Here is a 27,936-nt window from a genome sequence, read left to right as displayed (position 1 = left end):
CATAATACAACGTTTAAAGGGACATTCCTGATTTTGCTGCATCGTAAGATGTTTCCTACTAATAAATGTTTCGACGATTTAACTTACATATTAAATATATTTTCTTGTTTAGAATATCAGTGTCTGTATGTCCAATGTGTTTGTGGTCGTCTTAATATTTGTAAGAAACCCAAACTGGATTTCGTCTTCATATAATTTCGTACGTACGTAAAAAGATTATTTTAAGAAATAAAATGAAATTTAACCTAGTACAAATATTAGAACGACCAGAAACACGTTTAATATACAGCCACTAATATTTTATGCAGAAAAATATATATGATATGTAATTACGATCGTTAAAACGTCTCTGTTAGTCGATGACATCTTAAAAATTGCAGCAAACTCCGGACCATCCCTTTAACAACAGAAATAAATAGGAACTCTGTTTTCAGTAATATGTGTTTTAATACATTCAATAAAACATTGTGATTATAGCACCTTCCTTAAAGTATAAAAACGAAAATAATGACAAACATAGTTATCTCGAAATAGTTCGAGATAAACAGTTTCTAGTGAATATTACGCTATGGGACAGACTTCATAATAAAGACATTTAATTGTATACATTGTGATTATGTATCTAGTTTCGGTTACCATTACTCAACTACTAATCAATAATTTCGTCGTTTGCCCGCCGTCATTTTCAAATGTACAGGCGTTGGCTTTAGCACTTATCGTCAACAATGAATTCTGACAGCAGCTGTTCCAATCAAAATCAACTTTTGTTACGTATTGCTGCTAACCGTCTGCTACAGTACATAATTACTAACCGACTATTAAAGGCATACTGTCACGGATTTAAGGACCTTGTTTCTCCAAAAGTGGATAATAAATGAAAATTAGATCAATGTTTGGAAACCAAACCTGGCTATTGAATCACTTTAACTGAACCATGATGGAGTGAAATCCATGTCAACCCTCTTGGTAATATTAGTTTTTAAATTATGGACCATTGCCATAATTCAATTATGTTTTTAAAAAATATCATTAATAAGTGATGTATGGATGGTTACTAAAAAAAGTACATTTAGAGACTATTCAAATGCATATACTTTGTTAGGCCATTTAATCGGTCAGTGGTCTGTGGCAATATGCCTTTAAAATACATCACGTGTTTAGAGCGCCTGTGCTGAAAGCCAAAACAGCTCACCTCTAGCACACCCATTGTCCACTTGATGGTTATATCAGAGAACTGTCCAAGCACGCCTGTCGTGGGCACACAACCTCTGACTTCGCCAGAGAGTGCTGTCTATGACCGAGATAAACTGTATTTCATTTTGCGTGAGAGGAAATTCCCAGTGTGTTTGGCCATGTAAATGCCACTGTACTGAAGAAGAGATTGCGACTTTAATGACTCCGTTTTCTAATGAACTGCGTCGACAAGATTAACATAGAAAACACACCTTCTAGTTTTTGAAATTAAAATTGACTTTCACAGTTTCCGTCAGTACTTAAAAACAATGTTGTTTGTAGGCCTACTTTAACATCTTCACTGAAAGAAATTCTTCGAAAATTGAACAATGAGCCCAAAAGTATTTTTCTGGCTTCTTATGAATTTTCGAATACATCCGAATACATCCGAAAAGTCACGAAAATACAAGGTACAGGCGGAAATTCACGAACACAAGAATTTCGGAAGTTAAAACTGGACAGTATACATTTTGTTTTTAATAGAGATTTCGCAACCTAACCGTTACTTTTACGGAACGTGACACACTTTCGGTGTAGCTGGAGACGTAACAGCAGTTTGCTTCTCGCTCTTTACGATTAAAAGGCCTGCAACAGATAATAAAATTCGTGGTTAATATAGGCCTACAGGGGTAGCATTAAGGATTTTTTCCCAGGAGTCAATTTCTTTTCCCAGTGGACTCATTTGCTCCTGAATTGGCTCATTTCCATGAGTCCATTCTGAAAATCCACGAGTCCCTTTTTTTCTTATAGGAAATAACAGCTTAAGAACACGTTTCCATAGCTTCAGTCAGGATGGACAACATCCACGTCTTGTACGAGTTTGTTATTTATTTTTTTAATGATGTTAAAAATTGCGTTTTAGATCGTTCGAAGCGAACAACTTGGGCGGCCATGATTGTTTCTATGTCTGATCTCGGGCAAGTCCAATTTCCAAATTGGTTATCGTATTGATATTATGTTGTTATAGGTTAGTTATTTGTTATCAAAATAAACAATTAGTGATGCATATCTAATTTAGATTGTTTTGTTTGTAAAGGAAAATCTATCCGCTTGTAGGAATATTCAAACAAGTTAGTAAACTGTATAGCTACACTCGGTTCGGTTTCGACAGAAGTTACGAGGTTTTCCGATTGCCAATATCAGTGTGGTCAATTTACGTCATTTTTTTAGACTTTAATTTCGATAGTCGTGTTAATGGTTTAAATACATAACCAAATCCACACTATACCTAAACTATATCAATGTTCAGACGCATAGTGATATATTGATGTAGTTTGCTGATATAGTGGCCGCAATAATTAACTTAGTGTGGCATTTCATCTTTCCACTATAATAAAGTACACGTCGACTGTTAACACGGCTCCGGTGTTAGTAACATAGCCCGTGTCTGCTTACGGAAACCCCATTGATTGTGACGTACATTGACCACACGAGGATTTCCGATGGCGTTTCGGCCTGAAAGAATAAACCGTAATCAATCGAAGTGTCCTCTATACCTTTCAAAATATAGACCCGTCTTGCCATTCCCACAATACCACCAGACGATCGGGAGAAGAAAGTGATTTACATTAATTTTGTACAATATGTTTATAGTGGGAACGACAGTGGAGATCATGGCGGGATTATGAGTGACGAATTGTTTGACTTGGCTATCTGATTCCATGCGTCCAGATCTCTTACGACATGGTGATGATGAAATAATGGAATAAACATGCGTCTGGAATGCGTCTTTGAAAATAAACTGGGACGGATTTCTTATCACTTGTGGTGATGAGCAGGCGTCCAAGTCTGCTTTCCATACGTTCAGGGACGCATGGACGCATCTTAACGCGACCCCTGATATATAATTTAAAAAACAATAATAAACAAATAACACGTGTGAGAATGCCGCCATTTTTAAGCCACTAACCGTGCCGATCTGCAAAACTAGTTAAACGATTAGTACTGTTACTATCCGTAAAAGTAATGGTATGTTTGCGAAACCATTCTAATGTCCGAGTCTCGCATACTATAAACTATCATCAGTGTTTTATAATCGTTTTGTGAACACCTGGGTTCAACTCCTGAATGGCGACGTCTACTTCACGTTTACGTAGTGGCTCCATCTTCACTTCTCGGTACAAATGGGTCGCCGAACAAATAATTGCCGGTATCAGACACATTGTCACTGAGAATGAATTCCAGCCAGAAATCTTTGAACTGCTGGTGATTGATTCCTTGTTTTGACGTCTGTTGAAAAGAAAAAAGAAACAAAAATAATTATTAAAGGGACGCTATCAATTGCACAATGGCTTCTCGCAAAAATATTTATTAATTTTTGTTTTGAAATGTAATTTTACTATACCATAACATTTACAACTAAATAATTTTATTTATCATTACAAGTAAAAGTAAAACGATATTGTGGAAGTTGAAAAGACTAGAGAATTAAAATATGTGATGTCACATTTGTTTATTTTTTTGTTAATAATCCTAGATTTGTAGTTGCAATGAGAGAGAGAGAGAGAGAGAGAGAGAGAGAGAGAGAGAGAGAGAGAGAGAGAGAGAGAGAGAGAGAGACCCACCTCTAGTGATAATGTGTTAAATGCTTTACGACATGAGGTTTCTGGAACACCAAAGTGAATGAGACATTTACAGTATTCTTCTTCATCGATGTGATTGTCATCTAAAAAAGGAAGCATTATAATACGTCATCAGATTCTCCTGTACAAGAGAGAAAACAAAATACACTTTTTTCGGTTTTGTTTTTATATGTTTTTTTTGTTTTTTTCTCGTTTTTTTATTTTGTTTTGGATGGACTGTAGATTTTTATAAAGTTTTATTTTTGTTTGTTTATTTTTTGTTGTGTGAGAGCGACATTACATCATAATAGCAAGTAGGCCTATAAAATCCTGTTAACAACCAAACTCTATCTAATCATAATTTTAAATAGATTAGTAATTACTTTCGAACGGCAGTATAATATATAAAACAGTTGGGTTTTTTAGTGGAATAAAAATGAATATTCACAAATGGCCGTAACTAATAAGGTAGTTCATCCTGAAAAATTCGAAAAACTTGCTTTTTCAGTTTAGAAGTGTAAATTGTATTTCTGTTTCTCCATTCTTTATGTTACTGTCACCCTTAGCTTAAATGAAACGATATTTAACGTGTTTTAAAGAGGTATACACTAACTGTTCGTGTCAAATATTTCAAACATGAGGTCAATAAACTCGTGATGCCATTGGTAGTCCGCCTCCCCGCTCACAGAGCTGGTTGGCCAATCACCGCATGTCTTCGCCGCCTTGGTGACGTCACTCCAGTAAACCAACCACTCAAAAACGCTGAGCTACAAATCAACAAAAATTAAAACAAATAATAACAGTTTAATATGTCCTTTCGTTTTTTTGGTGAAAAACCCCCACCCCTCGCTACTTTTGACTCACCGTTAGTGTCCTAATTATGTTTTATTCTTTGAATTCATTATTACGTAAAATACAACGTTCAAGTAAATAATCTTTCTAATATCTCCATATTTTGCTTATATATAAGCGTTATAATGCACCAAGAGATCACCATATTTCGAAATTTATAAAAATTAATTTACTACAAACCTTTATAGATATTATGATATCAGAAAATCTGGATGTATTATTTAATGTAAGTATTTATATTTATAATGTGCAAAAAATTAAAAATACTTCAATATTTAAATATATACCTATAGTACACTGTACAAATGTTCGCTACACATACGCGCAAACTGTTTCTGATTGTATTATGGGACTATGGCCTTTATACGGAATACATTGTCTGTCTGTCTAATATCTTTGAAAAGGTCCTGGACAATGATTTGTAAGTGTATTTAGTTAATACTCGACATCCATGTCTAATATAATCTATAGAGAATACTGAAAAACTTCGGTTGGCGTGTGTATGTTTGTGTTTGTGTGTGTGTGTGTGTGTGTGTGTGTGCGCGTGTGTATGTTTGTAGTGTGTGTGTGTGTGTGCGTGCGTGTGAAATATAGTACATTTTGAGTTTTAAATAGCTGGTGTATTATTATGTTCATTGTTATGCACAAACGATTAGGCTTACGTACATTTCCTTTTTGTTTTGTCCTTTTCACCTACTCCCCCCCCCCCCCCCCCCCCCCCCCCCCCCCTCCGAAATTACAATATGTTATAGAAAAAGCTAAATTTTATTTTCAGGCTCAATATTATTTAAGGTATTACAGTCAACGTATGATACCCATTTACCTCCTTTAAATATTTTAATAAGTACGATAACTAGATTTACGAACGTATGTGAATACTGGTGGGCAGACAAATATAAAAGGTAGTGCAAAAACGAGGTGTGTTTGGGGGGGTGGGGTTTTTTTTTGGGGGGGAGACGTGGTAAAATGCCCCTCCCCCACGATTACACCAGAGGTGTTACTTACGTGTAGCTGTAAGGGATTCTTTCTGTAGTTCTTGGAACTCTTTATTAACCCCGACCAGATGCCAGCCAGTCGGTTCTGGATCGATCTGCTCTGTTGACATCTGCCAGTTAACCCCTTTACCGCCAGCATCAACTACAAAATACAAGACACATGCATAATTAAGGTAAAAAATAAACGATTGGGTAACTGGAGTAATTATTTTCCAATTAGTTTTTTCATTCTGTAATCAGTTTTGGTTGCGATGTTAGGAGGGGAAATGACACGTATCTGTTAACACATTAACACCCAGAATCATTTACAAAGCACAACAAACATGTATACTTATATTTATAATCATTTTCGAAAATACATTTGTGAATAATAGTAATTATTGTTCAATTGGATTTTCGTTTTGTAATCAATTTTGGTTACTATGTCAAAAAAAACAACAATCATTTTTAAATCATTTTTTAACACTGATATAAAATTATTAAAGTAAATGCGTTATTTATTACCCATTGTTAAATTTTCAGGTTAAAAATGTGGTGGAATTATTAATATACAAAGTAATAAATAGATTATTTAATAACAGAAAGAAAACAGTTACATAGACGGAGGAAAAATGATATTTAAGGCTAACGAAAGAGCAGAAAGCATACTTTTTGTAACTTGTTGAAATCTTGTCTTGATAAATTGCGATCATGGCTGATGTCTGCAATAGAGAAAAACAATTTCACTAAAGCTGGATCTTACCTCCCAGTAATTTAATATCTTTAATAATGTAAAACATACAAGACACCCGACTATAGTCTTAAAGGGTGTATACCACCAAATCAAATCCCATAGAAAATAGTAAAATATATGGCTAAAATTTCTACCTGTATCAATTGACATATACACCACGGATATAAATACTACCACCCCTCACCCTTAAAGTGAGTAAAAAAAAAAAGGAATGCGGGTCAAGCTGCTCATTTCTGAGATAACGGGTAGCGTCAATGACTACTCTAGTTCCGCTCAAAATTCGAGTACTTTTTTTTTAACAGGTACCCCATATATGTTTCAAGTACAAGGCTACTTGATACAGTGGTACTAGATGAAATAAAATTCCATACATTTCTTTTTGCCCAGATGAAACCTTTTTGTTTTTTTTACAATCAACACACTCACATTTATCACCAAATCACAAGACTGCTTTATCAAAAGTTCGGCGCAACTCGAACTTTGACCCAGCCGGAAGTTATTAGGTTTAGTACTACCTAAAGCCACAATTTTGCCTGTCTATCATTTACTAACTTTAAAAAACAAGTACAAAACTACAGTCTTAAAGCCCCACTTTCACTTTCCCATCATTTAATATATTGTACCGGCCTCGGTGGCGTCATGGTTAGGCCATCGGTCTACAGGCTGGTAGGTACTGGGTTCGGATCCCAGTCGAGGCATGGGATTTTTAAATCCAGATACCGACTCCAAACCCTGAGTGAGTGCTCCGCAAGGCTCAGTGGGTAAGTGTAACCCACTTGCACCGACCAGTGATCCATAACTGGTTCAACAAAGGCCATGGTTTGTGCTATCCTGCCTATGGGAAGCGCAAATAAAAGATCCCTTGCTGCTAATCGGAAAGAGTAGCCCATATAGTGGCGACAGCGGGTTTCCTCTCAAAATCACTTGCACCTACCCATTGAGCCTTGCGGAGCACTCACTCAGGGTTTGGACTACCTGTATGATTATTGTGCAGTCGCAATCACAGCAAATACGTTTTAGTTGGACAAATAATACAAATATTCACGAGACTGCAGGTTTAATATGTTTAATGGGATAGACTGATGGATGATTTATTCTGGTTAATTAATCGAAATATACCACGTGTTACTGCTTTAACGATTGTATGAAATCGTAGAAACGAAGAAAGAACAGAAAAAAACAACCCCAAGTTGAAATTATTCAGACTGACATCCTTCTATGATACTTCATAGAAATCTGAAAACCACTTATGTGTAAGTCGTAAACACAAGCCAGAACGGATTCCAGCACGTCGGGTAAACCTGACCTTTGACCCTCTCACACCCGGCGGCAAACAGACGACACTAGCACCACCGGTGCCATCTAGTGGTAATGAGCGATAACCACGCCCATTCAATGTTTGATTGTTGACACGCGTTGACGGTGGCGGACTCGGTATGATCGGTGAGGAATATTAAATCCAGGTTTTCGTGTACTACTAAAGGTTCGTTAACACGACGCGACTTGAAACAGAAAAGGCATAACTAAAGGGATATTAATACGAACCGTAATGCGTCCAAAGGAAAAAAAAAAAAAAAAGAGGAAAAAATACTTTATTAAATGCAATCACTATATTTATGGTTAAGATAAGGTGACTAAATAAATGTTTATATTTCCGGTCACTAACATTGGTTCTTTCAACATTTGGATCAGTGAGAGACAAAGAGAGAAAACCACCAGCCACCACATAGGACGTCTTTTCAGCAAGTTGTCTTTTTTTAATATGATTTTTTCTGTAGACAGGACAGTGCATACAAATTGAAAATGTAAATTGTTTTCAGCAATGTTTTGTAGGGCAATTACCGTGTAATTCTATACCTTTGTTTGCGTCACAAAACGCATCATGTAACCCTTTCAAGCTATATTTTTGTAATAGGTTTCAGTCAAAAGCGGTATTATTAGCCAGTCAAACAAGGTATGTGTCTCCAAATTTTAAATAAAATACATGTGTGACGTGAACACCAACATCACTGACTGTTAGTGAATGTGATGTCAGACGCTGTTCCAATGTAAACAGTCTTTGCAGAAAGCTACTTGTTTTTCTTTTCAGTTTTAAAATGTTTAATTCAAAACGCTGACTCTTTTCGAATGGGAGCGAAGAATGGAGAATTGAAAAATAAGAGACAATTTGATGTTATGGGAAGTGTAAATGTTATATTTATTCATGCAGTTCAACAATTATTGAGGAAACAACCTACCTGAAACTTTATGCGCAGAATTCATTCCCTAGTGATCTGATAACACACATAGCGACGCCAAGGTTATCGTGCTAGCAACGGAGGTGTTATCAGGCAGTGACAGAATAACACTTCGAATTATCATGTTGGGGTTATTCGGTTATAGGATTCTTAAAGCATGGTTGCATGATGGATTATGTTAACAAGATATGATGACTAGATAAATCACGTTATGGTCACTGACCAAAAATGTAGTTATGATCAGAAAATAAATGTTGTTTTGTTCAAAGTAACTTATTATGTTATTTGCTGTGGATGGTTTTGATATTAAACACAGTTTTGAAGACAATGTTTATTTTAAAAATAAAATTAAAGTTTGTTTTGTTTTACGACACCACTAGAACAAATTGATTTACTAATTATCGACTACTGGATGTCAAACATTTGATAATTTTGACATATAGCCTTAGAGGGAAACCAGCTACATTTCTCCATTACTAGCAAGGGATCTTTCATGTCACATACCACGGCCTTTGATGTATAAATCGTGGTGCACTAGCTGGAACGAGAAATAGCCCAATGGGTTCACTGACGGGGATCAATCTTATACCGACCGTGCATCAGGCCTTATTACTTGACTACGTCCCGCTCAAGATTTTCTCCAAGACAGTGAATTACCAAATGTTTTGACATTCAATAACAGATGATTAATAAAAGAAAGAAAGAAATGTTTTATTTAACGACGCACTCAACACAATTTATTTACGGTTATATGGCGTCAGACATATGGTTAAGGACCACACAGATTTTGCGAGGAAACCCGCTGTCGACATTACATGGGCTACTCTTCCGATTAGCAGCAAGGGATCTTTTATTTGCGCTTCCCACAGGCAGGATAGCACAAACCATGGCCTTTGTTGAACCAGTTATGGATCACTGGTCGGTGCAAGTGGTTTACACCTACCCATTGAGCCTTGCGGAGCACTCACTCAGGGTTTGGAGTCGGTATCTGGATTAAAAATCCCATGCCTCGACTGGGATCCGAACCCAGTACCTACCAGCCTGTAGACCGATGGCCTGCCACGACGCCACCGAGGCCGGTAGATGATTAATAAACCAATGTGTTCTAGTGATGTCGTTAAACAAAACAAATGTAAATATTTTCGTTTCACATAGGCTGGAAGGAACGAAGGAAATGTTTTATTTAACGGCGCACTCAACACATTATATTTACGGTTATATGGCGTCGGACATATTGTTAAGGACCACACAGATATTAAGAGAGGAAAACCGCTGTCGCCACTTCATGGGCTACTCTTTTCGATTAGCAACAAGGGATCTTTTAAATGCACCATCCCACATACAGGATAACACATACCACTGCCTTTGAGATACCAGTCGTGGTGCACTGGCTGGAGCGAGAAATAGCCCAATGAGCCCACCGACGGGGATCGACCCCAGACCGACCGCGCATAGGCTGGTGTCTGCATTGAGATATGAACACAGTACCGACAAATCTACGAGATATCTTACTTTTATATATTAGCGGATCCAGGATTTTCCAGTGTGTGTGTGTGTGTGGGGGGGGTCTCATAATTACAAAAAGGATGAGTTTGAGTGTGCCGAAGACACATGAACCGAGTTCCCAAAGAAAGCGAAATCACCAGAAATATTTGATATATAGATGTTCAGAGACGCATTGTTAGGACAGTTTAGTGTTGTATAATACTGTGGATGATGAATTTACACCCCCCCCCCCCCCAAAAAAAAAAAAAAAAAAAAAAAAACCAGTCATCAAAAAGGGCACTTCAAACATTTTTATAGGGGGTGGGGGAGGTGGAAGGATGATTTTGCAGAATTAAACGAAAATGGCAGAATCTGGATAACCACATTTATTCATATTAAGCTTTTAGACCTTCGTTCAAAAATTTATGTCGAAATTACTATGTTTTTTAATATTATTAAATAGTCCGATCCTCTCTTCTTTCTCTTATTTATTTTTGGACTGTCCTTCTAAAATGCTCCAAATTATATAAATATTCGACCAAGCAGTCAATTCCTTTTATTTTTGGACTGTGACTTTTTATTTAATTATTTTTAAATTCTATCAACTTTAGTATTTTAAAAATTCTGCTCATTTTCAACTCTAACCCCCCCCCCCCCCCCCCCCCCCCCCCCCCCCCCATCCCGAGTCAGGCCACCGATCTTATCGGAGTTCGGACTCTGGATGGATGTGTTCGAAATTCATGTGGTACATGAGCACGTTAAACTAGTTATCTATCTATCAAACAGGCGGAGGAGGGGGGGGGGGGGGAGTGAGTCATGGAACCTTTGTGACGCACCTGGATCCGCCAATGTTTTACCACCGCTAGGTACTGTAGCATAAACCAAGCACGGCGGAACATAGGGGGTCTGGGTGGGGAGGGAGGGGGGGGGGCAATAATTCTGAATAAAAAATATCTTTGGTAGTAAATCTTAAGGCAGAGATGAATTTTACTTCTAGAATGCAGGAAATTGCATTCCACATCTATTTTTAAAAATATAACGGAGGGGCGTACCCCGAACCCCCTAGAAACGTCGTTTTGCGCCCTCGATCTCAGACAGCCCCCTCCCCAATGTCTACTTGCTTCCGCCGTGGCTGTAACCGATTTAAATTCACTACAACCAATGTGTAATTGTAAATATTCCTCTTGACGTGATTGTCAGGTGAACATAGAGTTTATCTGCGAAATTGAGTACTTCCGTGTCAGTTTAAGGCGCCAATATTTACGGACTAAAAACGACTGCTGCTCTGATTGGTAGTAATTGGTGACATTCTCTATTTGTGAATTTATAATAACTTCTTGTCAGTGAATTAATATACTTTTACAGTCTATAATCGGTATGTAGTTTACACTAGAAGTTAAAACCATTACAGGGTAGAATAAAAAATGAATCTTTGATTTTCCGCTGCCATTAACTAGAGTGCTGCTATAAAAAAAAGTCTTTAATTTTTTTTTACAGATAGATAAAATATAAGGTCAATGTGCAGTGCATCTAAGGCGAGTTCATACAGTTTTATTAGAATATGTTAACATTGGCAGCAATGGGAATTGATTTGGTTTAGCAGAATCTGTAGAATATGTTCTTTTTCTACTTTGCGTTCAACTGATGCAAGCGCTCGGCTGCATTACGTAAACTTGCCAGCTGGTTTTAGCGCTTAATCTTAAATAGATTTGACGAGAAGAAACCAGTGCAATCTTTAGCAGACGTTTGCGACAAATATATATTCTGAACGCATCGCAGAGAAATCAAAATGAAAGAAACGTTTGTTTAGCAACACCTCAGTACATTTTAAGTTACTGCTATTATGGTCATTTCGACATTTGGTCGAGAGACAGAGAGGAAACCCGCTGCCGCCTCATAGGCTACGTAAACCTATACAGTAGCAAGAGATCTTTTGTATGCACTTTCACATAGACAGGATAGTGCATACCACGGAATTTCATGTATAAGGCATGGAAAATTGATTAGGATCAACCCCACCCCCACAAATCCATACAATAAGAAAACAAATATAAAGCAACGGAAAATCCCACCCACCCAATCTAATTAAAATTAGCTCCACTGTTACATGTGGATCTAACAGCAGCCAGTTGGAGCTCATGTCCACCAATCAAAACATTCCCAATTATCCTGAGGGTATACGACATGTTTCGTATGAATTACGAATGCCTTAAAACATGTTTTATTTTATAAAATAAATAATTTGTAATGTAAAACTGAAGACTTATAACCCATCCCGTACGTATTGGTATGTTTCGCTGTACTGCGGCCACTAAAATAGACGTTATAACGTTATTAAAAGGCGAAGTGTGATTGGTCAATATTTAAATTATTATTTACATACGAAATGTTACCTGGACATTGGAGACTACGCAGTATTGTTAGCAATCTGATTAAATTAGTTCTACTGGTCTAAATAAGGCATTCGTAATTCACATGAAACATATCGTATACCCTCAGGATAATTCGGAATTTTTTCAAATTATTTTCAAATCACTGGCATGATTCTGCAAGTAAGGTTTTGATTGGTGGACATGAGCTCCAACTCGCTGCTGTTAGATCCACATGTAATAGATTGCCACCCACCCACCCCCCACAAAAAAACAACAGAAATAAAAAGAAACAACCCAAAAAACTAACAAAATACAACAAAACAAACAAAACGAAACGAAACGGTGGCGTAGTGGTTAAGTCATTGGACTACAGGCTGGTAGGTACAGGGTTCGCAGCCCAGTACCGGCTCCAACCCAGAGCGAGTTCTTAAGGGCTCAATGGGTAGGTGTAAGGTCACTACACCCTCTTCTCTCTCAAAACCACTAACCAACTAACAACTAACCCACTGTCCTGGACAGACAGCCCAGATAGCTGAGGTGTGTGCCCAGGACAGCGTGCTTGAACCTTAATTGGATATAAGCACGAAAATAAGTTGAAATGAAAACGAAACGGAACAAAACAAAACAGAATACCCCACAAAGACCAACACCCCCGCCCCCTAACCCCCCCCCAAAAAAAAAAACACCACAAAAAAAACAAAACAAAAAAAACCAATAACGATAAACCACACAGAGCAAAAGCCAAAAAAAAATAAAAATATCCCAACAATAAACCCCCCTCCAAAAAGAAAGAAAGAACCCACAACCACAATCCACACAAGAACCCCCCCCCCACAAACAAAAACCCCACAACCCCTCGAAACAAAATAAAATAACACGTCCCTACCCACTCACACCCACCCCCACCCCCCACCCCCCTTCACACCATTGAAGGCGTTTGATCCTGCGACCCCTCACGCTTCACCCTAACACTGAGCTACATCATCGAGAGCTCGCGATGAAAAGCTTCACGCAGAACGCGGCTCTGACTTCCTCCTAATGTCAACACTCGGTCTACCCGTACCGCGTGGTACGAATAGCTCAACGTGGACAAACGTGGAACGTAATAGAGAGATTTGAAACACTATCTACAAACTCTTCTGTCTGTTTGCGCTCGCACCCCCTGATCAAATAGGCCCGGCCGTGAGACGTGACTGAGCCACTAATACTGTTTGTGAAGGCAGATAACTCTATTATGTCGCTCTCCAGTCGTCACATTCCACAAGTGCTGGTAAACGAATGTATTGTTGACTGTCATTATATTAAATTATTGTTGCTAATATTCCATTATTACAAACCACTGGTTTGAGGTTTGATTTGGGTACAGAAAGTAACCTCCACCCTCCACCCTCCCCCAAAACCACCACTACGGACAAATGTTCCAAAGATCAAGGAGAAGTTTGTTTTGTTCAACGACACCACTAGAGCACATTGATTTCTTAATCATCGGTTATTGGATGTCAGACATTTGGTAATTTTAACAAGAAGTCTTAGAGAGGAAACCCGCTACATTTTTCCATTAGTAGTTTTATAGAGGTATCTCGACTCATTTTATGACATATTTTTTTCATTAATACACAAACATGTTTAAAGGTTTGTTTTTGTTTAACGATACCACTGGAGCACATTGATTTATAAATCATTAGTTATTGGATGTCAGACATTTGGTAATTTTGACAAGAAGTCTTAGAGAGGAAACTCGCTACATTTTTCCATTAGTAGCAAGGGATTTTTTTATATGCACCATCCTATAGACAGGAAAAATGCGAATAGTATACCATTATCAGACACTACCGAGAAAAACAAATATGAGGGGAGTGATTAATTATTCCCCTAACTTAGATTATGGGTAGTCGTTGAAGATATAATTACCATATTGAGCTATTTCTCGTTCCAGCCAGTGCTCTACAACTGGTGTAACAAAGGCCGTTGTATGTACTATCCTGTCTGTGGGATGGTGCATATAAAAGATCCCTTGCTGCTAATCGAAAAGAGTAGCCCATGAAGTGGCGACAGCGGGTTTCCTCTCTCAATATTTATGTGGTCTTTAACCATATGTCCGACGCGATATAACTGTAAATAAAATGTGTTGAGTGCGTCGTTAAATAAAACATTTCCTTGCTTCCTTAATCCTTTTGTAGGCTAGTTGTTTACAATTCACGGCTTAGTTTTTCTAAAAATAGCTCTTCTTTAGTTTCGAAGGAAAATAGTTCTCTTTGAAGTTTAAGGTTTGGTGTACTACTTTCCATTCACCTGAATTATTTTAACACCCAATCCTGGTAATGTTTTTTTTTGGGTGTCGTTAAAATTCATTTGAATCGTATTTATTAATTTGGCGATCTAATGCTTCTGAAAACATTTATACATAAATTCAGAAAAAACCGTTGAGCAGACAAGGTCTAATCTATTTTTAGAGGGCATATTTGTGTCTATTATAGCCGTTTTTAATATCAGAGACGTTGGTGATAACTGAAATCATACTTTACTTACATTTTATTGTTCTAGTATTCATTTCCGTACATTCGATTTGTTTTGTTCATTTGTGATGTTTTTTCTTCACAAAATGCATTTTTGAATTTTTCAGTAACGCATAAAGTTCAGAGAAGTAAGTGTTATGGATACGAATTTTCACCATTTCAAAGTCACAGACTCATGTTTCACTCAATTGTAACTGTACCATATGTGTTGCAGGTTTGTAGATACAACCAAACTTACAGTTTTAATTTTCACGAGGTTGAAACTAGGGTGTGTCCCTTTAATTTACTCTGTGACTTGGGCGTGACGTAGTGTATGTTGTGTATCGACGTTGTTCTACCGGTGACATCAGAATACTTTGTTTCAAAATTATTTCAAGCAATTGGGACAGTTGGGGATTCCCATGGTATTTATCGATATAAAACCTGCTTTTTCACTCCATTTGACAAAAACGTGATCTAAGTGTGTTACACAGCGGTGGCCTAATGGATGCTAAGACATTTACACAGGACACAGCGGTGGACTTTAATGGATTTTAAGTATTAAACAGGACAATTCACATGGTCTAGTGTATGCTAAAACACTAAACTTGAACAGCGGTTTCTAATGGATGCTAAGACACTTGAAGGGCAAGGTTTGGTCTACTACTTTATTGACAACGACAGGACACAACAGATACATAGCCGTAATATTGTTTTTAGCTTGGGTGTCGTATTCAATAATAAAATATAAATCAATCCATTATTTTTGCAAAAATCTTCTACTTCTTTTTAAACATAGGCCTACTTTATGGCTTTCTAGTAAAAAATCATTAAATTCACATATAAATCATTATAAACACTAAGGCAATTTGTGTCTATTATAGCCGTTTTTGATACACCCAAATCATACTTTACTTAGATTTTTATTGTTTAGATTATCACCATTTCCGTACATTCCAAGTGTTTTTTGGGTCATCCTGGTGTTTTTAATATCACAAAATGCATTTTTCATATTTTTGAAAACTTGGGACCACGTATTTCTGAGAAGGTACAGTTATGGAGTCGAATTTGCACCATTTCAAAGTGGGGTCGAACTAATTTGTTTCACTCAATCGGGGACTGTAACGTCTGTGTACCAGGTTTGTAGATAAACTATCGTTAGTGTTATTACGCTCACATTAAATTAGAGTGTGTCCCTTTTTCGCGGCAAAATCTTGGGCTGGTTTGTAAAAGTGTACATTTTTTATAGTTTCACTTACTTGAATAAAACAAGATCGTTAGGTATATTGTTAATTATATTAATGCATGAATGTGTCTCAGATTACTTTAGCCATCGAGTATTTAGTGGAAATGTTTCATCGTGAAAGGACACTCAGTAAGAATAGTGGTGGATCGTTTAGGTATGTTTTCGACACACAAAGTGGTCTAATGGATGCTAAGATTTTTATACACAGGCACAGTTGTGGTCTAATGGATGATAAGACACGTAGTAACAGGACACATATTTGGTCTAATGGATGCTAAGACACTACACAGGACACATCGGTGGTCTAATGGATGCTAAGACACTACACAGGACACAGCGGCGGTCTAATGGATGCTAAGACTCCAAACAGGACACAGCGGTGGTCTAATGGATGACTAAGACAGCAAATAGGACACAGCGGTGGTCTAATGGATGCTAAGACACCAAAGGACAAGCGGTTGTCTAATGGGAATGCTAATGATAAACTCTGTTTAACAAAGCGGTGATTTAAAATGCCAAGACACCAAATAGGACACAGCGGTGCTTCTAATGGATGCCATGACACTAAACAGGACACAGCGGTGGTCTAATGGAATGCCGGAAGACACTAAACAGGAGACAGCGGTGGTCAGAAATGGACCCTGAGACACTAAACAGGACACAGCGATGGTCTAATGGATGCTAAGACACTAAACAGGACACAGCGATGGTCTAATGGATGCTAAGACACTAAACAGGACACAGCGGTGGTCTAATGGATGCCAAGACACTAAACAGGACACAGCGGTGGTCTAATGGATGCCAAGATACTAAACAGGACACAGCGGTGGTCTAATGGATGCCAAGATACTAAACAGGACACAGCGATGGTCTAATGGATGCCAAGATACTAAACAGGACACAGCGGTGGTCTAATGGACGCTAAGACACCAGGGCGACCAACCTAATGGAAATCTTTTTTCTGGAATATTCTGGTATTTTAATTTGTAAGCGCGCAAACGCCCCTTTCAAAACAATAGTTTAAAGCACGCAAAAACGCCATATTCAAAAATATAAAAAATAATTAAATAGCATCATATTTGACATATTTAAAAAATAACAACAACCAAAGAGATACATAACAATAATAAAAAAAAAATGTATTATTTATTGGAATGTTATGTATTCAATAATAAAAGTATAAATCAATCCACACAAGTGGCAAAAAATTTCTTCTTCCCTTTTAAGCATAGGCCTACTTTATGGCTTCTCTAGTAAAATATGCTAAATATATTCGTCAGTGTAAACAAAGTTACTATACCTAGTGCAGCAATTAACAGCATTACCACACACACACACACGCGCACACACCCACACACACACACACACACACACAGGCAGACCAAACATCAAAAGTCATCACCAAAACCCCCCCTAAAAGCCTCACTTTATTAGCAAATAGTATAGTACAGTTTCACTCCCACCTACAGATCAGTAATAAAATGACAAACTTGGGACCAATGTTATTTTTATGAAGGTACATTGCCACATTTGCACTATTTCATCAGTGGGGTCGAACTAATTTGTGGTTAACTGAATCGGGGACGAAACGTCTGATACCCACATTAAGACTGGCTATCGTTCTGCATTACGCTTACATTACTATTAGAGTAGCGTTTTTCGCGGCAAAATCTAACAATGGTTTGTAAAAATTTACATTTTTTATAGTTTAACTTACTTGAATAAAACAAGATCGGTAGGTATATTAATTAATTAATATTAATGTCATGAATGTGTCACAGATTACTGGTAGCCAAATAGTATTTAGTGAAATGTTGCACGTGAAAGCATACGAACACAAATTAAGAAGAGAATTGTGGATCCGTTTCTTTTGTTTTCGTACGATCCCAAGTGCTCTGTTATATGTTCAGATTTATACACATCGTGGCGAAGTTGCATGCATCGCCATAGAACCGATGTCTGTCCCGTAGTAATTACTATATGATATTTGAAATATCTTTAAAATGAATACATAAACTACACAGCAAGTAAGACAAATTTCATACATGACTTCAATTTACTCGATTGTCAAAAGCATTTTCATTGGTCGGCTGTTGACAAATACAGCCAATAGACAAACGTCTTAGTAAGCGCACGAAAAGGTCCATAGTAACAAGTTCAGGTTGCAATGGAGAATGCAGAATGATAAACTCTGTTTAATAAACTCGAGATTTAAAAATATAGAACATTTTAAATATATTCAGAAATGATTGCTTCCCCCAAAAAAATAATGATAGCAAATTTGGAAAAAATTCCGGATATTTGGCATTAATTCCGGAATTCCGGATATGGGTTGAAAATTCCGGATTTTCCGGAAAATCCCAGAAAGTTGGTCACCCTGAGACACTAAACGGAACACAGCGATGGTCTAATGGATGCTAAGACACTAAACAGGACACAGCGGTGGTCTAATGGATGCTAAGACACTAAACAGGACACAGTGGTGGTCTAATGGATGCTAAGACACTAAACAGGACACAGCGGCGGTCTAATGGATGCTAAGACACCAAACAGGACACAGCGGTGGTCTAATGGATGCTAAGACACCAAACAGGACACAGCGGTGGTCTAATGGATGCTAAGACACCAAACAGGACACAGCGGTGGTCTAATGGATGCCAAGACACCAAACAGGACACAGCGGTGGTCTAATGGATGCCAAGACACTAAACAGGACACAGCGGTGGTCTAATGGATGCCAAGACACTAAACAGGAGACAGCGGTGGTCTAATGGATGCTAAGACACTAAACAGGACACAGCGATGGTCTAATGGATGCTAAGACACTAAACAGGACACAGCGATGGTCTAATGGATGCCAAGATACTAAACAGGACACAGCGGTGGTCTAATGGATGCCAAGACACCAAACAGGACACAGCGGTGGTCTAATGGATGCCAAGACACTAAACAGGACACAGCGGTGGTCTAATGGATGCCAAGACACTAAACAGGAGACAGCGGTGGTCTAATGGATGCTAAGACACTAAACAGGACACAGCGATGGTCTAATGGATGCTAAGACACTAAACAGGACACAGCGATGGTCTAATGGATGCCAAGATACTAAACAGGACACAGCGGTGGTCTAATGGATGCCAAGATACTAAACAGGACACAGCGGTGGTCTAATGGATGCCAAGATACTAAACAGGACACAGCGGTGGTCTAATGGATGCCAAGATACTAAACAGGACACAGCGATGGTCTAATGGATGCCAAGATACTAAACAGGACACAGCGGTGGTCTAATGGACGCTAAGACACCAGGGCGACCAACCTAATGGAAATCTTTTTTCTGGAATATTCTGGTATTTTAATTTGTAAGCGCGCAAACGCCCCTTTCAAAACAATAGTTTAAAGCACGCAAAAACGCCATATTCAAAAATATAAAAAATAATTAAATAGCATCATATTTGACATATTTAAAAAATAACAACAACCAAAGAGATACATAACAATAATAAAAAAAAAATGTATTATTTATTGGAATGTTATGTATTCAATAATAAAAGTATAAATCAATCCACACAAGTGGCAAAAAATTTCTTCTTCCCTTTTAAGCATAGGCCTACTTTATGGCTTCTCTAGTAAAATATGCTAAATATATTCGTCAGTGTAAACAAAGTTACTATACCTAGTGCAGCAATTAACAGCATTACCACACACACACACACGCGCACACACCCACACACACACACACACACACACAGGCAGACCAAACATCAAAAGTCATCACCAAAAACCCCCCTAAAAGCCTCACTTTATTAGCAAATAGTATAGTACAGTTTCACTCCCACCTACAGATCAGTAATAAAATGACAAACTTGGGACCAATGTTATTTTTATGAAGGTACATTGCCACATTTGCACTATTTCATCAGTGGGGTCGAACTAATTTGTGGTTAACTGAATCGGGGACGAAACGTCTGATACCCACATTAAGACTGGCTATCGTTCTGCATTACGCTTACATTACTATTAGAGTAGCGTTTTTCGCGGCAAAATCTAACAATGGTTTGTAAAAATTTACATTTTTTATAGTTTAACTTACTTGAATAAAACAAGATCGGTAGGTATATTAATTAATTAATATTAATGTCATGAATGTGTCACAGATTATGGTAGCCAAATAGTATTAGTGAATGTTGCACGTGAAAGCATACGAACACAAATTAAGAAGAGAATTGTGGATCCGTTCTTTTGTTTTCGTACGATCCCAAGTGCTCTGTTATATGTTCAGATTTATACACATCGTGGCGAAGTTGCATGCATCGCCATAGAACCGATGTCTGTCCCGTAGTAATTACTATATGATATTTGAAATATCTTTAAAATGAATACATAAACTACACAGCAAGTAAGACAAATTTCATACATGACTTCAATTACTCGATTGTCAAAAGCATTTTCATTGGTCGGCTGTTGACAAATACAGCCAATAGACAAACGTCTTAGTAAGCGCACGAAAAGGTCCATAGTAACAAGTTCAGGTTGCAATGGAGAATGCAGAATGATAAACTCTGTTTAATAAACTCGAGATTTAAAAATATAGAACATTTTAAATATATTCAGAAATGATTGCTTCCCCCAAAAAAATAATGATAGCAAATTTGGAAAAAATTCCGGATATTTGGCATTAATTCCGGAATTCCGGATATGGGTTGAAAATTCCGGATTTTCCGGAAAATCCCAGAAAGTTGGTCACCCTGAGACACTAAACGGAACACAGCGATGGTCTAATGGATGCTAAGACACTAAACAGGACACAGCGGTGGTCTAATGGATGCTAAGACACTAAACAGGACACAGTGGTGGTCTAATGGATGCTAAGACACTAAACAGGACACAGCGGCGGTCTAATGGATGCTAAGACACCAAACAGGACACAGCGGTGGTCTAATGGATGCCTAAGACACCAAACAGGACACAGCGGTGGTCTAATGGATGCTAAGACACCAAACAGGACACAGCGGTGGTCTAATGGATGCCAAGACACCAAACAGGACACAGCGGTGGTCTAATGGATGCCAAGACACTAAACAGGACACAGCGGTGGTCTAATGGATGCCAAGACACTAAACAGGAGACAGCGGTGGTCTAATGGATGCTAAGACACTAAACAGGACACAGCGATGGTCTAATGGATGCTAAGACACTAAACAGGACACAGCGATGGTCTAATGGATGCCAAGATACTAAACAGGACACAGCGGTGGTCTAATGGATGCCAAGACACCAAACAGGACACAGCGGTGGTCTAATGGATGCCAAGACACTAAACAGGACACAGCGGTGGTCTAATGGATGCCAAGACACTAAACAGGAGACAGCGGTGGTCTAATGGATGCTAAGACACTAAACAGGACACAGCGATGGTCTAATGGATGCTAAGACACTAAACAGGACAGAGCGGTGGACTAATGGATGCTAAGACACTAAACAGGACAGAGCGGTGGTCTAATGGATGCTAAGACACTAAACAGGACATAGAGGTGGTCTAATGGATGCTAAGATACTAAACAGGACACAGCGGTGGTAAAAAAAAAGGTTAAGACACTAAACAGGACACAGGGGTGGTCTAATAGATTTCGCTACGCTACACAGGACACAGCGGTGCTCTGATGGGTGTTGGAACTTTGAGCAGGACACAAGTGTGATCTATGGGATGTCGTGACATTGTGCAGGATAAAGGGTGTAATTCAAGACATGTTAGCACCATGATAGGACACAACAGTGGCTTAAGCTATATGTATATTGAGATCCTGAACAACACACACACACACACACACACACACACACACACACAGAGAGAGAGAGAGAGAGAGAGAGAGAGAGAGAGAGAGAGAGAGAGAGAGAGAGAGAGAGAGAGAGAGAGAGAGAGAGACATACAGACAGACAGACAGGCAGCAGACAGACAGATAGACGGACGGACAGAGAGAAGAGACAGAGACAGAGGAGGGACAGAGAGATACACAGATGAGACAGAGAGAGAGAGAGAGAGAGAGAGAGAGAGAGAGAGAGAGAGAGAGAGAGAGAGAGAGAGAGAGAGAGAGAGAGAGAGAGAGAGAGAGAGCAAGTAAGACATTATTACTGATAAATGTTTTTCCGGTAATATTAACAGGGATATTTAACTTCACTAACTTTTATGAAATAAAGATGACAACCCCCCACCCCCCCCCCCCCCAGCATTGAATTGTTTACAAAGCCTCGACATCTCCATATACTACGAAATAAATTGAAAATATGTATTTGTAATCGAAACCAAACAAAAGCTTCTGAACCTCTTTACAAATATTTTACTTTAGAGGCAGAAAGAAACTTTATATACATATATGTATCACGAATTTCTTTACGGCGTTCCTTGATGTCAGACATCTATTCTTTCGCATTGTTAACACACGGTTAATAAGAATAAAATTACAACTACTTGACAAGGCGATCCTGTGGATTGTGAACGACCTTTGTTACGTGTAACATCAGATGTAAACTTAGACACGACGATAAGTTTGTGACGTCACTATGCATGGGCATACTGCTGTCTAGAATTACAGGTATAGTCTACATTGTAGTGTAATAACACTAATATTGATGCAGCTATTTCATTGCAGTTTTTGACATGGTCTTAGCTTGTTATTCATAAAAATAATACATATTTTGGATAATGTGGATAATAAAGAAATTATTACACTCGTGTGTAAATCGTACTGATGTTATGGAATTTGTGTCATGATTATTGTATTGCTCAAGCATTACATTAAATCAGTATGACACACAAGCTCATATAATAATCTCTATTTTTATAATTTCAATGTGACGGATGACAGCTGTGGTGCCAATACCTGATTTGATCGGGCTGCTGGTGCTCCCTTGCACCTGCCAGTACAGGCGGTCCCTCCTCTCCCCCCCCCCCCCCCCCCCCACCTTTCCTGTCATGGACGGAGGAGCCGGCCAAGGCCTGCTCTTGTGCCCACGACAGGCGTGCGCTACAACAGCTTGTTCTGAATGTGCACGTGAAACCCTATGACCTGACCTGACCTGACTGCAGTTTTCAAATGTTGCTCATCTCACATGCACGCACGCACGTACGTACGCATAAACACATGCACACTTTATGCAGTGTGCATATTGTCTCGATCCAGCCAGTGCACTACGGCTGTAATATCAAAGGCAGTGGTATGTGCTGTCTAATGGAAAATTGTAACGGCTTTCCTCTCTAAGACTGTATGTCAAAAAGTACCAAATGTTTGACACCCGATAGACGATGATTAATAAATAAATGTGCTCTCGTGGTGTCGTTAAACAAAACGTTTTGCATCTTCTGTGACCTGTGCGTATGTGTGTGTTTTGTGTATATGGTGTATGTTATGCTGTGTGTTTGTTTCTGTGTGTGTATGTGTGTGTGTGAATGTGTATGTGTGTGTGAATGTGTGTGTGTGTGTGTCTGTTGTGTGTATTCACAGAGAGAGAGAGAGAGAGAGAGAGAGAGAGAGAGAGAGAGAGAGAGAGAGAGAGAGAGAGAGAGAGAGAGAGAGAGAGAGAGAGAGAGAGAGAGAGAGAGAGAGAGAGAGAGAGAGAGAGAGAGACAGAGAGAGAGAGAGAGAGAGACAGAGAGAGAGAACTGATAGAATGGACGGACAGACAGAGAGAAAGAATGAAACAGAGAGTGTCAATCTTATAGAATGAAACAGTTCAGGAAGAAGATTACTTCCGACAGCCACTGATTAAAATATTTTTAAGAGGAGCAGAAACAATACTTAACTGATAATGAAACACACACAAAATTAATTATAGCTTACCAAAGAGCAAGTCAAATATATATTCCTGTTTCCTGGCCTGCAGGTCAGTTAGGGAGTGGTCGGTATCGGGGAGTCCGTTACCCGCCATTAGAGCCCTGTGAGCAGGTGCGAATAGCCAGGTAAACTCTGTAAGAATTCGAGGTCAGTACTTAACGTTGACATGACACTCAGGGGCTTCCCCGGGTGAGGTTCACAAGGAGGGGGTTGTGAGAAACCAGGACATGGAGAGGCGAGATTGTGATCAGGTGCGGATCTAGGTGGTGATGGTGGTGGTAGTGGTGGTGGTGGTGGTGGTGGTGGTGATGGTGGTGGTGGTATTTGTGAACTGCAATACACAAAGAGGTGCATTTGTTGAGGCGCAGATCCAGAGGGGTGAGCGCTGGGTGTGGGTTTTTTTTATTATAAAAATCAAGATACAAAGAGGTAGGATTGCTGGGGGGGGGGGGGGGGGGGGTTTATAAAATTCAAAAAATTACAATTTGAATTTGTCGAAAGCAAATAAGTCTAGTATCGAAATGTAGCAAGTTCGGATGTGGGGGAGGAAGGGGGATTCGGGGGCATCCTCCCCGAAAGAGCTTGAAATAAAGATGCCCAGAGATGGATTTTCAGACCAATTTATTGTTGTATATTGTGAATGATGAAGAATGAATGAATGCATAAATGAATGCATGAATGCATGGATGAAATGAATGAATGAATGAATGAATGAATGAATGAATGAATGAATAAATATGAATGAATGAATGTTTAACGACACCCCAGCACAAAATATACATCGGCTATTGGGTGTCACAAATGTTAAGTATATAAAAATATTATTGTTATATATTTATGTAAAACCACAGTGCATATTGTGAATGATGAGTTTAAACAAACAAAGGTAATTGCAAATGACACGGGCCAGGTCCCCTGTAACCAATCTCAATGGTTTATGTACAGGGGTATGTCCTGGGAGGGGTGTTTGTGAAATCAGGTCAGGGAGAGGTGTGTTTTTGTACAGGGACGGATTCGATGTGTGTGTACCTGTACGGGTATGTCTTTGAACGTGTGATATGTGTACGTGTATGTCTATGAAAGCGTGCTGTAATGTGTACGTGTATGTATTTGAACGTGTGATGTAATGTGTGCTTGTATGTGTATGTCTTTGAACGTGTGCTGTAATGTGTACGTGTATGTCTTTGAACGTGTGCTGTAATGTGTACGTGTATGTCTTTGAACGTGTGCTGTAATGTGTACGTGTATGTCTTTGAACGTGTGCTGTAATGTGTACGTGTATGTCTTTGAACGTGTGCTGTAATGTGTACATGTATGTTTTTGAACGTGTGCTGTAATGTGTACGTGTATGTCTGAACTAGTGCTGTACTATGTACGTGTATGTCTTTGAACGTATGTATGTAATGTGTACGTGTATGTCTATAAACAAGGGTTGTAATGGGTACCTGTACGTGTATGTCTTTGAACGTGTGCTGTAATATGTACGTGTATGTCTTTGAACGTATGTATGTAATGTGTACGTGTATGTCTATAAACATGCGTTGTAATGGGTACCTGTACGTGTATGTCTTTGAACGTGTGCTGTAAGGTGTACGTGTATGTCTTTCAACGTGTGCTGTAATGTGTACGTGTATGTCTTTGAACGTATGTATGTAATGTGTACGTGTATGTCTATAAACATGCGTAGTAATGGGTACCTGTACGTGTATGTCTTTGAACGTGTGGTGTAATGTGTACGTGTATGTCTTTGAACGTGTGCTGTAATATGTACGTGTATGTCTTTGAACGTATGTATGTAATGTGTACGTGTATGTCTATAAACATGCGTTGTAATGGGTACCTGTACGTGTATGTCTTTGAACGTGTGCTGTAATGTGTACGTGTATGTCTTTGAACGTGTGCTGTAATGTGTACGTGTATGTCTTTAAACGTGTGCTGTAATGTGTACGTGTATGTCTTTGAACGTGTGCTGTAATGTGTACGTGTATGTCTTTGAACGTGTGCTGTAATGTGTACATGTATGTCTATGAACGTGTGTATGTAATATGTACGTGTATGTCTATGAACGTGTGTATGTAATATGTACGTGTATATCTATGAACGTGTGTATGTAATGTGTACGTGTATGTCTATGAACGTGTGTATGTAATGTGTACGTGTATGTCTATGAACGTGTGTATGTAATGTGTACGTGTATGTCTATGAACGTGTGTATGTAATGTGTACGTGTATGTCTATGAACGTGTGTATGTAATGTGTACGTGCGCATGTATGTCTATGAACGTGTGCAGTAATTGGTACCTGTACATGTATGACTATGTCTATGAACGTGTGTCTGTAATGTGTACGTGCGCATGTATGTCTATGAACGCGTGCTGTAATATGTACGTGCGCATGTATGTCTATGAACGTGTGTCTGTAATGTGTACCTGCGCATGCATGTCTATGAACGCGTGCGGTAATGTGTATGTGTATGAGTAATGTGTATGTCTGTCAATATGTTCGTGTAATGTTTATGTGTACGTGTACGTGTAATGTGTATGCCTGTTTGTGTACGTGTGCGTATGTGTGTATACGTGCGTGCTTGAGCGCGCGCCCTCGCGTGTATATGCTGAGTGTATTTGTGACACGGATATTTAAGGAGGACAGTAGGCTATACGCTGACAAGCCAATGATATCTGGAGTATCCCTGTACTGACTGCCAAACATATCTGTTCACTTGAGTCAAAGATAACGGATTGGAGACATACAATCAATCTCGTGTATTGACATTATACCGTGTTTAGTAAATATCATCCTATACATTTTGAGGCTTTCAGCAAAGACGTTAACAATGTGGGAGAGAAAGAAAGAAACAAATGTTTTATTTAACGACGCACTCAACACATTTTATTTACGGTTATATGGCGTCAGACATATGGTTAAGGACCACACAGATTTTGAGAGGAAACCCGCTGTCGCCACTACATGGGCTACTCTTCCGATTAGCAGCAAGGGATCTTTTATTTGCGCTTCCCACAGGCAGGATAGCACAAACCATGGCCTTTGTTGAACCAGTTATGGACCACTGGTCGGTGCAAGTGGTTTACACCTGCCCATTGAGCCTTGCGGAGCACTCACTCAGGGTTTGGAGTCGGTCTCTGGATTAAAAATCCCATGCCTCGACTGGGATCCGAACCCAGTACCTACCAGCCTGTAGACCGATGGCCTACCACGACGCCACCCAGGCCGGTATGTGGGAGAGAGATCTAGATTAGTTGGTAGAGAACTCACCTGAAGTGATTTGGTCGAAGGATCGTATCCCCTCGGTGGACCCATTCTACAATTGGTGTTTTTCCCGTGCCAACCACCAGTAGTCTCATCACTAATATATCAAAGGTTATTGTAAGTGCTATCTTGTTTGTCTAGGATCGATCCCGTCGGTGGGCTTATTGGGCTATTTCTCGTTCCAGCCAATGCACCACGACTGGTATATCAAAGGCCGTGGTATGTTTGACATCCAATAGCCGATGATTAATAAATCAATGTGCTTTAGTGGTGTCGTTAAACAAAACCATCTTTATCTCTATTTACTTATGTGAGTAAATATACTTAATGAGTAATCTGGTGCATGCGCTGTGTGTATGTATGTGTATAAGCCTATGTGCTATATTATTTTTATTCGTGTGTGCATGTATGCGTGTATGTGTGTGTGTGATATGTTAATGTGTGTATGTGTGTTATGTTAGTGTATGTATGTATACGTGTATGTGTTTATTTGTGTGTGTGTGTGGCTATATGCATTTATGTAAAAGTATTTATTTGTATGTTTTGAGTGTCCATTGGTGTTTATTTGTGTGCGTGTATGCGTATATATGTGTGTATGTGCGCATTTGTGTGTGCATATATGTATATG

At 38.8% G+C, this 27,936-nt stretch overlaps 1 protein-coding gene across 1 annotated transcript; it reads right to left on the bottom strand.

Moving 5' to 3' along the window:
* Window positions 1-433: 433 nt before the first annotated feature.
* On the bottom strand, window positions 434-24,175 carry LOC121372868. The gene is made up of 6 exons (XM_041499308.1): window positions 24,048-24,175; window positions 6,290-6,342; window positions 5,652-5,783; window positions 4,408-4,561; window positions 3,798-3,898; window positions 434-3,462 (listed from the first exon to the last, which is right to left on the bottom strand). Exons 1-6 carry the CDS (start codon window positions 24,133-24,135, stop codon window positions 3,322-3,324), a joined length of 669 nt encoding a protein of 222 aa, XP_041355242.1. The 5' UTR covers window positions 24,136-24,175; the 3' UTR covers window positions 434-3,321.
* Between the last annotated feature and the right edge of the window lie 3,761 nt (window positions 24,176-27,936).

The sequence above is a fragment of the Gigantopelta aegis genome, chromosome 5 (assembly GCF_016097555.1).
Source record: "Gigantopelta aegis isolate Gae_Host chromosome 5, Gae_host_genome, whole genome shotgun sequence".
NCBI classification, from domain to species: domain Eukaryota; kingdom Metazoa; phylum Mollusca; class Gastropoda; order Neomphalida; family Peltospiridae; genus Gigantopelta; species Gigantopelta aegis.
The sequence above is the reverse complement of the archived record's forward strand: the minus strand, read 5'-3'. Positions and strand labels throughout refer to the sequence as shown.

Excerpts from the sequence above, each read along its gene's own strand:
- LOC121372868 (XM_041499308.1), bottom strand. The coding sequence starts at position 24,135 with ATGGCGGGTAACGGACTCCCCGATACCGACCACTCCCTAACTGACCTG. Across the intron at positions 6,343-24,047 it reads TATATTTGACTTGCTCTTTG|ACATCAGCCATGATCGCAAT; the intron begins GTAAGCTATAAT and ends TCTCTATTGCAG. Across the intron at positions 5,784-6,289 it reads ATTTCAACAAGTTACAAAAA|TTGATGCTGGCGGTAAAGGG; the intron begins GTATGCTTTCTG and ends TGTATTTTGTAG.